The 12,500-nt window shown below is 46.6% G+C and overlaps 1 protein-coding gene across 4 annotated transcripts in view; it reads right to left on the bottom strand.

Annotated features, from left to right (window-relative positions):
- The window catches only part of cdh23 (cadherin-related 23), a 177,541-nt gene that overhangs the window by 80,376 nt on the left and 84,665 nt on the right, over window positions 1-12,500 (bottom strand). For all 4 annotated transcript variants that reach the window (XM_035399765.1, XM_035399762.1, XM_035399764.1 and 1 more), the window contains exons 10-11: window positions 8,995-9,107; window positions 5,296-5,484 (exon numbers count right to left, since the gene is read on the bottom strand). In XM_035399765.1, coding sequence (XP_035255656.1) covers window positions 5,296-5,484; window positions 8,995-9,107 — 302 coding nt within the window. The remainder of the gene's footprint in view (window positions 1-5,295; window positions 5,485-8,994; window positions 9,108-12,500) is intronic.

The following is a 12,500-nucleotide window of genomic DNA, read 5'->3' as shown; positions in this document are numbered from 1 at the left end:
ACGTTGAATGTGTGCATGTGCGTGTGCGTGTGTGTAAGTGTATGTGTGCTTGCGTGTGTGTGTGAGTGTGTATGTGCATGTGTGTTTGTGTGTGTGTGTGTGTGTGCATGTGGGTAAAGGTACCCTCTCACTCAAAGCTGCATTCATTAACATAAGATCCAGGAGCCAAATCAATACTGTCCTGCTTTTCCATTTCTTTCTTTTTTTCTTTCTTTCTTTCTCGGCCCATCGTTCATATCATCCTGCATATCTCCGCTCGGTAATCACATCTCGGTTCGCTCTCTTTCGCCCCTTTTTTTCCTCTTCTCTGTCTTCCCTCCATCCGTCTCTCTCTCGTTTCGCGCGGGCGTCGGGGTCGAGGTCTATCCTTATCGAAACGGGCGCGGTGGTGGGTCCGCGGGTCCGCGCGGCCGCGCCTCGCGCGCCGGGGCCAGCGCCAGCGCCGAACGCGGCGGGCGTAATGAACTGTGTCCCCACCGGCGGCAAATTATAAACCCCCCTTTTCAATTTCTGCAGGAATCCATTTGCCGGCGAAGCGGCTCGTGACCACGGCGGAGCGATTGATCCGCGGAGAGAAAATTGTTTCGGAGTTCAATAAACATTTAACCTGGAGTGTTCCGTTTCTGCAACAACCACGAAAAAGATTAAAGGCTGAAAAAATAAATAACCAGCGACGCCACCGAAAACCTTTAAATAGGCCCGTGCTTCGGAAGCCGTCCCGGATCACACGCGCCCTCATCTGTCATCTCCCCCTGCGTTCTCTTTGCTTTGTGTGCAGGGAAAAGGCACCATCGCATTGCATAACGTATGTAAATTGTTATCTGCAAAATGTAACCGCAGAATAAAAATATCACGACGTGATGAAGAGCAAGATGCACGCATAATAGCTTTCAAACGGTTGCTTACCCACACGATTGAAGATATCTTTAAAGCATCGTAGTACTCCTTTTCATGAAAGAAAGTCAAACATCGCATGGCATTCTATTCATAAGCGTATTCGCTGTGGGGAAGCACTGATATTCAGAAACTCCTTGACTCTATTCGTTTAACGTGCTGGCATAAACAGCCTGTCACTTCAGGATAATAGGCCTGCTACTGCCTACTCTAATACTGGAATTACAGTCGGCTGTACTACCTTATCTGTGTCGTCTGATCCTGTAACATTTCTCTGTACGGGGCAAATATGCAATTTTATCGATTTGACCTGAATAAAATAAAAAGACAATAAATTAGTCGATTACACATGTTATAATATAGTAATAACCTTGCAATAAATGCATTATTAATTTCAATCTCAGTCACTGACTGATCTATTAAGTATTTTATTAAACATTAATCCCATCAATCGTTGTCTTTTCTACATGCTTGATCAGTGTTAACTATTACATAGGTGATAGCATAAAGGTTACTAGTAGTGTTTTGTACAGTTCACAGAGATGCAGAAAAGCTAAACTTGCTTTTACCTTTATAATTTATTTGTTATTCTCACAGTACATTACATTTGTATTTTAATTATTATCTATTCATTGGGTCATGTGTACTGGTCTGTGGTCAGAACAGATCAGGAAAAAACCAACAGGAGCATCTCCCCTCTGAGCATATGAGGATTTGTCAACTTCGGCGCGCTGTGTGTTTCTGTGGACACCGAAGAGAGTCCAGCAGAAGAGTGTGAAATACAGAATCGCACTCCGAGATCTCCATGCCAGATTCCCATCCCAGGTTTTTTTTTCTTTTCTTTTTCAAACGCGCCGACTCGGGCAAACAGTCCATGCAGAGAGAAGGGCGACGCGCAGACAGCAATCGATTGTGTTTTACGGCGACAGTGAAATGGCCTCTTGTTTTTGTTTCCATCACTTAAATACCATTACGGAAGATGGCTCCTATTTAAAAAGCCATCCAATATGCAGGCATGTCACCGCAAACTGCCCATAACGGTAATTGCTGATCCATTTGCCTCATCCACGCTGATCTCTGGCAGAAAACGTCCTGTCACGGGGCTCAGCCGAAAGTTTTGGACGAGCAGGCGAGGAAAGTTTGACTTAGACAAAAAATGTGCGCGAGTGACAAGGAACGTATCAGAGTTAGCCGCAATTCATCACTTCTCTGTCCCAGCACATCAGCGAATACGTCTCAGATTAATGCCTGGCAATCATTGCCTGTCATCTGTACTGTAGGACAAGAAGAGGATGTGGTTTCAACAGCTTTGTTTTGCATGTTCGTACAGAATGTACTCCTGCGTGCATGCGTATACCAACAGCTTGTCAGCGTGAAGATAAGCTTGTTAGCACGCATGTCCAGCATGCACGCATGCTTGCACGGGTGTGTCTGTGTGCAAACACTAGTCTATAGTACAGAATATAATGGATGTATTCACAGTGCTCTACAGTATTATATCCAGTATAGTGGATGCATTTACAGTGTTCTACAATATCACATACAATAGTGTGGATGTATTTACAGTATTCTACAGTATTATAAATAGTATAGTAGCTATATTTACAGTGTTCTACAGTATTAAACACAGTATAGTGGATGCATTTACAGTGTTCTACAGCATTATACACAGTGATACTGGTAGTGCTTGTATTCACAGGTGCGTGTTCACGCTATCGTGTCTGTGCCCAGAAGTCTGTGCAGAACAACAGTGCTTTCTCAGGCATAGCACTGCCAGTTTGAAATGGCACAGAGTGCCTTTTGCAGGGTATCTGCGCACTACACTTAACCTGCCCAAATCCGTCTTCTTGATGGAGTTCAGTCACTCGGCTGACTGCATTTATCCAAGGTGGCTTACAATTCGAAATGAGAAAAAAAGACCAGTTTATTTGGATGGGTGCTCACCCGGTAACAGACCAGGGCCTAGACACTTAGAAGTTTAAAAAAAAAACATTTTTCTAACCAACGCATATAATCAAAGAAAACTGTTGTTCCGGATATTGGTGAAAACAAGATTTTCTTTTTAAACTGTCTATAGTCTAAAAGACTTTCACAGGTACCCAAAGGATTTTAACATATATCAAATATTCAGTTCATTTTATTTGTGCAGCACTTTTTACAGAGACACTGTAACAAAAACATTTTTCAGAAACAGGAAACTGAAGTGGTGTTAACCGTAACTCTCATGAAATGAACCTCATTTGGATCCTACTGACTTGTAGATAAATAATTTGACTGAGGTCTGGTACTGTGGTCACACACATGTGATCTGCCCCGGACAGCTGAAGTGAAGCTCTGGTGCTCTGGTTTCCTGCTTTTCTGGCTCAATATGAACATCTGAAGCCAGAAGCAACACCAGAACAACCCTATTACCAACAGAAACATTTTTAAAAACCTCAAAGTAAAGGAAGTGCTACAGATGTAAGGCCTGAGAATTGCTGGTATTGAGTATCTGGTCCTTAAACAGAAAATCTATGTTAAAAGCCCAACACCTGGCATCCATCACAGTCCCCTCGCACACACACAGGGTAATCTCATGCTCAGCCACTACGGGAATTTGATTCTTCTGAGTCTCTATAGTTCTGAGCAGGTCTCACACCCTTCACCTAAGCCATGGTGACAGAAGACTTAACAGACCACTTCAGGTTGCACGAAGAACATATAAATAAATAATAATAAACTTTGAGGTGCAGAAACGACAGGGCGGATTCGCCGGGAGCTTCTGAGCGGAAAGCGATGGAAAGAGAGAGAGAGAGAGAGAGAGAGAGAGAGAGAGAGAGAGAGAGAGAGAGACCGTGCGGTGCTGACACGCCTCTTATCGCCCGCCAGGTGGGCGCGTCACCTGGCCAAGACGCGTCTGCGGAACGCTGCTCCCGTCCCTCGCCACGGCTCGCAATCTCCATGCCAACAGGCAATAAATAAACAGAAATAAGTCCTGCCCTTAAATACCGCTCTCTCCTTCTCTCTCACCTCCACTCTCTTTCTCTGGCCTTGTTTACCTCTGTTCACTCTCCCCATGTCTACATTAGTTATGCTACCCCTCTTTGTCCCTTTCTTCTCTCTTTTCTCTCTCTCTCCCCCCCCCCCCCCCCCCGCTTCCACTCCACTAGCGGTTATCTGTCAAATTCCACCCAGACGGCCGCTCTGCTGGAATCAATCAGAGTTGACTAGCTTTCGGCTTATCTCTACCCAAGGTGATTGATTTTCCTCGTTAGGTATAATTTGATGCTCCATCCCATCTCTTCCAAAGCAAATTAAACTGTAGTCGAGTCGAATGGGCTCCTAGTCCTGGGCTGTCTGGGTGTGTGGGTGTGTGCAGAGGAGTGTGTGTGGGTGTGTGTGTGTGTGTGTGTGTTTGTGTGGGCCTGTTAGATACAGCTAATGGGGACTGGCGGACACATGATGTAAAACTAAAGAGGATGGTGTTCAACAGGCCGGTCTGACACTGCTCCCTGTGGACTGACAGATAGCTCCCAACAGCAAAGGATCATCTCCTGTAGCTCTAAGCACAGCACAGAGCTAACTGACGCTACAGCACAGAGAATAGCACAGAGCTAACTGACACTACAGCACAGAGAACAGCACAGAGCTAACTGACCCTATGACTCAAAGCACAGCACAGAGCTAACTGACCCTATAACTCAAAGCACAGCACAGACCTCTCAGTCTAGCACTAACCAAATTGTACCTCCATCTAAATTTGAGAACAGCTCAGATCTCTCACAGATAAGAGCACTGCCCCCTGTCTGCACAACAGTGTTACAGCACTTACAGATCAACCCCGATTCCACAACACACTTTGCTTCCTTGTTTAATGTGATTCAATGGTAACAAACCTTACTTCTCTTTGAAGCCACTTAGCATTATCAATCTAGGCCACATTCTATGGAATTAGTTTAATGAAAACTATTACACAAAAGACAGGCTATTGCATTTAGATAAACATACTCTACAGAAGTATGTAAATAAACTATCATAATAATACTGTGTTGAACAGGTACGAGAGCACAGAGAATATAAGCAAGAGAGCTAGATGCCCACACAGCTTTAATATGGCACAGGGCTAACTTCGTTCACAGTTTATATAAAAAAGGAATCCTGCAGCACTTTAATTTAAGCTATAAGCTTGCATGGAGATCTTCGTTAATTCCAAACAGCCCTTGGACAAATCTGAATTAATTACTACTGTAGCCCCTTTCAGGTGTGTTTGAAAAGGTGAATGACCCTGTTACTGTTCTCTCTCAAGTTTTCCATCGATTTACTCCTCCACCCCCCTCTTCCTTGTTCTTCCTTGTATTTCTCTCCCTCTCTTTCCTGATGTTAGTTGCCCCCCCCACCTCCCCCCTTGGTGCCGGCCCCCACCTCGTCCTTGTCCTCGGCCTGGATGAAGAGCGGCAGGGCGAAGCCGACCTGGGCCAGCTCGGTGATGAGCACGCGGTACTCGGAGCTGTTGAAGCGCGGCGCGTTGTCGTTCTTGTCCACCACCAGGATGGTGAAGGTGGTCCTCACCGTGGCGTTCGTGGGAGTGTTGTCAGCGTTGAGCTCCGTGCCCTGAGGAGAGCGAGCAGAGCAGCGGAACTTTCACGGGCAGCCTCATTTCACTAGTTAAGCAAAACCACAGCAGGAGAGTCAAATTTCTGCACTTATTTAAAAGACCAAATAATCAGATTAAATATAAAAACCGGTATTGTACTGAGATGGCACAAAGTTAATGTTTTGTGAGACAAACCCGATAGCTGTACACTTGTGGAATTTTTCAGTGCTTCCCACAGAAATAACTACAATGATATAACCACTCTCACTCCTTACAGACATTTCAAACTATTTGTGTGCCCTCTGACCCAGTGAAAAAAACATCAATATTATTGCTTGCATATCTGAGAGTACCAAATTCATAATTTAACATGTCAATTTATGTAGTGCATTTTTCAATTTTCAAGTTTGATTTTATTTTCCATGTGTAACAAACACAAATAATGGTATATTGCAATTATTACTCTGGCTATTCCTGCCGAATATAATTATAAAGATCACAAATATAAATGTCTAAAGATTATAAGTATAAAAATGACAGACAAAAAAAAAGAAATTAATAGCTATAGCAAGAAAAAAGAATGGCATTAAGTGGTTTCCACAGCGAGCTAGGGCTGACAGTAGTTCAGTAAAGTGGCTAGTGTAGTAGGTAGCAGTGGGTATGAGTCCCAGACTCCAGCAGTCCAGCACGTGATTGAAAGGGAGGGGTTGGTGGTGTGAACTGCCCAACACCAAATTCACACGGCACCATATTTACACACACATACGCGCGCACACACGCACACACACGCACACACACACATGCACACATGCACACACACACACACAACATCATTATGACTGTATAATCCACCTTCATTTCTCTACAAGAGATCCTATGATGGACAGAGATGTTGAGGGCAGACGAGTATGAGAGAGAGATTTGATTTTTATGTCCCACTTATTTGAACAACTCAAAACATAATTGCAAAAAAAGCAGTAACTTTCACTCCATAGCAATGCTTCTAAAATACATGAAAAAGGAACAAAAAAGACAAGAAATATTTTAAAAGGAACAAATTGAAACACAATAAAACCAATACAGAACAATACGACCATCAGAAAACAGACCTCCAATAAGACAATGATAAAACCAATAAATAAATCAAATAAGTAAAAACACAATAAAGCTAGAGTAAAAAACGAAACCATCCCAATTCTGCCCATGTCTTACATAATATAAAGTTGCTTAGAAAGTGAAAGAGAGAGAGAGAGAGAGAGAGAAGGGAGAAAGCTGACAGGCCAGAGAGCAGTCCCTGCTTTATTGATTCATTGCATTTACAATGTGCTGTTATTGGATGAAAAAGAGGAGAGGGACACATGCAATCAAATATCCGAGGACTAAGTGGGGCCAGAGAAAGACCACAGGGGAGAGGCCAAGCGCAGTAAAGAGGAAAGGTTCCTATTGTCAGTGAAGCAATCACGTCCTCTCTTTCTCTTACTCTCTCTCTCTTGTTCCCTCGTCCTTTCTCTCTCTCTCTCTCTCTTTTATTTTCTCTTTTATCTTAATTTGCTGTACCGGTGTGGCATACATGCATCCACACTGTCAGAGCATATACACTTGAGAGGAGCTGATTGAATCCCATGTGCGAGGCATGCCTACATGATTCAATAACAGCAGCACCGAACACAGTAGCTTACACACAGGTAGGAATATTAGTGCAACAATCCACCCTGCTCTCTCTCTCTCTCTCTCTCTCTCTCTCTCTCTCTCTCACTCTCTCTCTTTTTCTTTCTCTCATTCTCTCTGTCTCAGGGATATGGGAATGGGTAGTGGGTTGTCTTAATGACAGAGTGATGCAGAGGTCTGACAGAGTGTGTTGGGGGGCTATTTGCAACATAGGAGGGAGTTGGGGGTAAATGTGCTCATATCCTTTTCTCATAACACACACACTACTGCACTACACACACGCACACATGCACTACACACACACACACACACGCACTGCTGCTCTACACACACAAACACACACACACTACTGCACTACACACACACAGACGCACACACTCACATACACATGCACTACACACACACACGCACACATGCACTACACACACACACACACGCACTGCTGCTCTACACACACAAACACACACACACACACACTACTGCACTATACACACACACACACACATGCACGCACGCACACACACACACACACACACACACGCACACACACACACATTCCTAAAAGTCCCCGCACCATCAGCACCACCAGCGTGTACACAGCCCGTTCTCAGTGAAGTTGAGAAATTAGTTTTATTACTCTTGCACTCCAAATCAATACTGCCACAAAAGGGCTCGCACCAGGCACAGTGAGGAGGAGGGTGAGAGAAAAAGGAAAAATCTATAACTTATAAATATGTTTTCTGAGATTTCCTTCTTCTACTTTCTCTCATGCAGTTTCTCTACTTGCTGCTGTAATCATTGATTTTAATCAAGAAGAGAAATCTGGCAGGAATGCATAATGGAGTACAGAAGAGGGAATCTTTCTTACATGTATACAGGCGTGCACATGCTCACACACACACACACACACACACACAGAGTCCCCTTTCAGATGACTAATCTTGTCAATTGCTATCCGACTGGGAAAGGAAATATAATGCAGTCAGCAGACAGGGAAATGACTTTTTAACGCAGTGAGACCACCATCTCTCCACATGTAGCCATCTTTACTGGGATCACTTCCTGTAGTCTGGCAGCGTTTTCCGGCCACTGAGTTCCATCACTATTCCATCACTGATTGGAAGAGCTGCGATTAAAGCACCTGAACCAAATTTTCTGCACCGGACTGCAACAATTAGTCCTCCAATTCTTCTTCCCCTCTACTCTGAAATCCTCTACCAAAACCACAGTAATATTATTTATAACAATAACATATTCCACCCTCCGCAACTGTCCTGTGTAATTCTGGGCAGAGACAGAGAGGAACTACAGTAAACAAACGCAGAGTAATAACCTGGGGGTGTTAGGTGGAGACAGGGTTGCAGTCCCTGGCTTCACCCCGAATGACACTGAAGTGGGACTCCTGCTCTCTGCAGAAGACCCGGGCCTGCTGTAGAGGGCCTTCAGCAGAACCTGGATCTCTTAGAGCAGCGCAGCCAGGCCTGGGCCCAGACAGCTGACATGAGTGAGTCCGGAGTCCTCGTTTTCATAAGTTTCAGTTTATTCCAGGCAATGATGTCCTAGAGCACACCGCTAATTATGCCACCCTAAGTGTAACTATCAGTGCCTCAGTGGAGTTTGACTTGGCACTAAATGTACAGAGAAAATGTGCAATGCTTTTTACACCATAAAAAAGAAGGTAGGTCCATGGCATTGCTTTTTACTTTGGATGTTTTTTTTTATGTCCTACAATGTCCCACCTACATCCCTGCCAATGCCCCACCCACCTTTCCCCATGCTCCAAGCACAGCCCCCCCACACCATATGTCCCGCCCCATGTCCCAACCAAATCCCCACATATACCCCGCCTTCAACTGTACCTTGACAGTGAGGATAAATCCAGCCGAGTAGAGGGGGTTCTCCCTGTCCAGCTGCCCGCTCACAGTCAGGGAGCCACTGACAAAGTCCAGAGCGAACATGCTGTTGGTGTTACCTGTGGGAGGGGCAGGGGGGAGGGGACAGAGTGACAGATAGGGGTTAGTCACAGTCCTGCAGTCTTATTAGAGGCCTCATTCTCAGGTACAGAGGAGAGACGGAGCGACGGAGAGCCAATCAAAAGTACGAGGGGAACTCACTCCGCTTCGCAGCAGGGTTGCGGGAATGCACAGAGGAAGAATGCATACGTGGCCTTGCATTTCATACCATTTCAGCAGCAGGCCTAGGTGCGGGCGTTTATCATTTTCCATTCTCTCTTTCTTTATTTTATCCTCTCCTGACTCTCTCTCCCCCCCTTTCCCCACATCTCTCCTTCTGTTTTCCCATCTCTCTGCTCATTTTCACAACCCATTCATTTACTATCTCTTTCTCATTCCTTTTGTTTCTGTTTCCATCATCGTCCACCAGCTCCAAAACCTCTCTCCTTATCCTTCGCTCTCTTCCCAATCTCTCGCTCTCCTTTTCTCATCCTCTCCCCTCTACCGCTCCAGCTCTCTTTCTCATCCTTCTCTTTCGCCCTCTCCTTCCTTCTTGCTATTCTCTCCTCTCCTTCTCTCTTTCTGCTCCCTCTCTCCGTCTCTCTCTCTCTGACAGCTGGTGTCTCTGCTCGCTGCACACTAATTACATCCGGCAGATGGAGACGGCAGACAGAGAGCGATAAGACACTCAGAGTCCCCCAACCTCGCCCCTCTCTCACAGCCCCCTACACCCACTCACCCGGCCCCTCCTCCTGTATGCACACAAACACACACACACACACAAACACACACACACACCGATGCATGCACGCACACACAACCCACAAACACACGCACACGCATGTACGCTCAAACACACGCACACACACACATATGCATGCATGCACACACACACACACAACACACTCACACACACACACACTTATACACAAATACACAAAACACATATACTCCCTGCACTGAGGAGAATCTTTTTTTCCAAGCATAATTAATCATCAGAAAATGCTGAGCTGCCGGACTCAACTGTGCTGGACTTCAGTGTTCCAAAAAAAGTGAAGCCTATCTCAGTGTGATTTCAGGTTTTCATTTGACCGTGTGAAAGCATCACATTCCGGTGAATTCAGAAGAGTTCTCTTCACACAGTATTTTTACAGACGCAGGGTCTTGACTGCACATCCAGGCCCTGGTGGTGCAGTCCCCAGCTGAGACTCTCCAGAGACTCAGCTCTCTGTCTGGCACCTGGAATTAAAGTGATGGATTATGGGTAATGGCCCGGTGTTCTGGCCAGAGGCCGCGACAGTACATCAAGGCCCTCACGCCACAGGATGTGGCCTAATAAACGCCCCCAATGAGCCGCTGGTCTAGGAAGTGTCTCTGTACTTAAACATCGCCGTTTTACGCATATTCGCCGTCCCGCCCGCCCCTAAGAGGCAGCGTTCCCCACTGCGGCGGCGGCGGCTCGCGCGGAGCGGCTGCGAGCGGCAGAGCCAGCTGTGTTTGCGCAGCGGCAGAGCGCGCGCAGCGGAGGCCCCGCTCCCCCGCCGCGAGCCGAGAGCCGCGAGGCAGCGAGGCAGCGAGACAGAGGCCTGACGGAACCGCAGGGTCCATCGCGCCACGAACCGTTCCAGGCGGCTCCGCGTTCCGACCGCTAACGCCCCGCATCGGCGTCAGCGCAGGGCGAGCGGCTCCATCATCGTGACAGGGCCGCGCTGTAAAAAGTCATGGACAGCTACGAGCTGAATAAACGACGGATCGGAGTTGTCAGCGTCTGAAATCTGTCTCCGTAAGCAGCTAAATTATTCTTAAGGTCAATTCTCGTCCGCGCGGTTGCGCACGGATATAGAGATTGTCTGGTTGATGCCGTGCATATCTATAGGCCATATCTGTCTGCGGTGGTGTGGGCTGTGTGCATAATTATTTTTGCACTTGGCGCTAGCCCGGGCTGTGTGTATAATTACTTTTCCAGTGGGCGGTAACCCAGGCCGCGTGCATCTACAGTAGTCCGTTTGTGTTGATAAAAGAGAGGGAGGAAGACATTAACCCAGAGGCCAGCGCGTCCGCGGCCAGCGAATGGCGGGGCGGCCACCGCTCCATTGTTGCGCTGTGATTGGGGGGAGGCGGGCGAGCGGGGTCGTGGGGGAGCGGAAGTGGGGGGGGGGGATGAAGGAACAGGACCTGCAGGTAATTACCCAGGATTGAGGGCAAAAGGTGGAGAGGGCACAGAATGGGCCACGCTTTCAGCCGCACCTCACAAATAAAGGAGTAAAAGGGGGCTCTCGTCCGTCTGTGTGTGCGTTTGTGTGTGTGTGTGTGTGCACATGCCAGTATGTGTGTGTGTGTGCAGTGTGCATGTGCTTTTGTGTACTTTTGTGTATGCGCACATGCCAGTATATGTGTATGCACGTGCATGTGTGTGTGCGTTTGTGTATATGTGTGTGTGTGTGTATGCACGTGCCAGCATATGTGTGCGCACGTGAGTGTGTGTGTGTGTGCCAGTATATGTGTGTTTATGCGTACGTGCGCGTGCACGTGCGTGCCTGCCAGAAAGTGTGTGTATGTGTGTAGGTGCCGGTATATGCGTATTTCCACATGTGTATGTGCGCACGTGCATGCAAGTGCACGAGAGCGAGAGTCACACTGTCAGCAGAAATGCTCTAAATGACACAGGCATCCAACAGAACGACTGCGTGTAGAATTCAGTCGGAACATTCCACCAGCGCAGTGCAGCACACCGGATAACGCATGCAGGACAGAAGCAGGCCGTTATCCGCTCGCGACACGTATCCAGGAAAGAGCATTAAAATTCCCCACGCACTTCAAATCAAGCTTCGAGGACACATTCCAATTGAAGGCAATGAACAGGCCCAGGAGCTAAGTGATAAAAAAGCCCCCTCAGTCAGCTGGTATCGGAGCCGCGGGTGTTCTGTGTCTGACCCGTCCTCACAGGCTAAGTGACATAATTGCAGACAGAACAGGGCTGCAGAGCCTGTCTGAACGCTGCATAATCAGAAACTGCACTGAGGCACACAGGGCTGTACTCAAGACCTACAGTGTCAACAATACGGAAAAAAAAAAACTATACAAATACATATATAACTATTCTAAATCCTGAGAGATACTGCATGAGCAGGAATACACATGAATTTGTTCACTATTTGCACCATTATAATTTCATTATAACAACCAGGTTGTTTCCTGGTTTACTATTTACAGAATATTCTGTAAGTGTATTCTTGCCATGCCAATAAAACCCCTTAGGGGGGACCAGGGTTCTTTTCTCACTTGAGGTGATGTACATAAACGTTTAAATCTGTTAAATAAAAGTGAGCTCCATGATCATGTAGCCCCCTGCCTTTTTCAATGCCAGGCAGCTTTGGTGCAGGTTCACCACCTAAGTCACTGCCGCTGCCACC

This window comes from Anguilla anguilla, chromosome 18, assembly GCF_013347855.1.
Source record: "Anguilla anguilla isolate fAngAng1 chromosome 18, fAngAng1.pri, whole genome shotgun sequence".
Lineage (NCBI taxonomy): Eukaryota > Metazoa > Chordata > Actinopteri > Anguilliformes > Anguillidae > Anguilla > Anguilla anguilla.
This window is presented reverse-complemented; position numbering and strand designations above follow the sequence as displayed.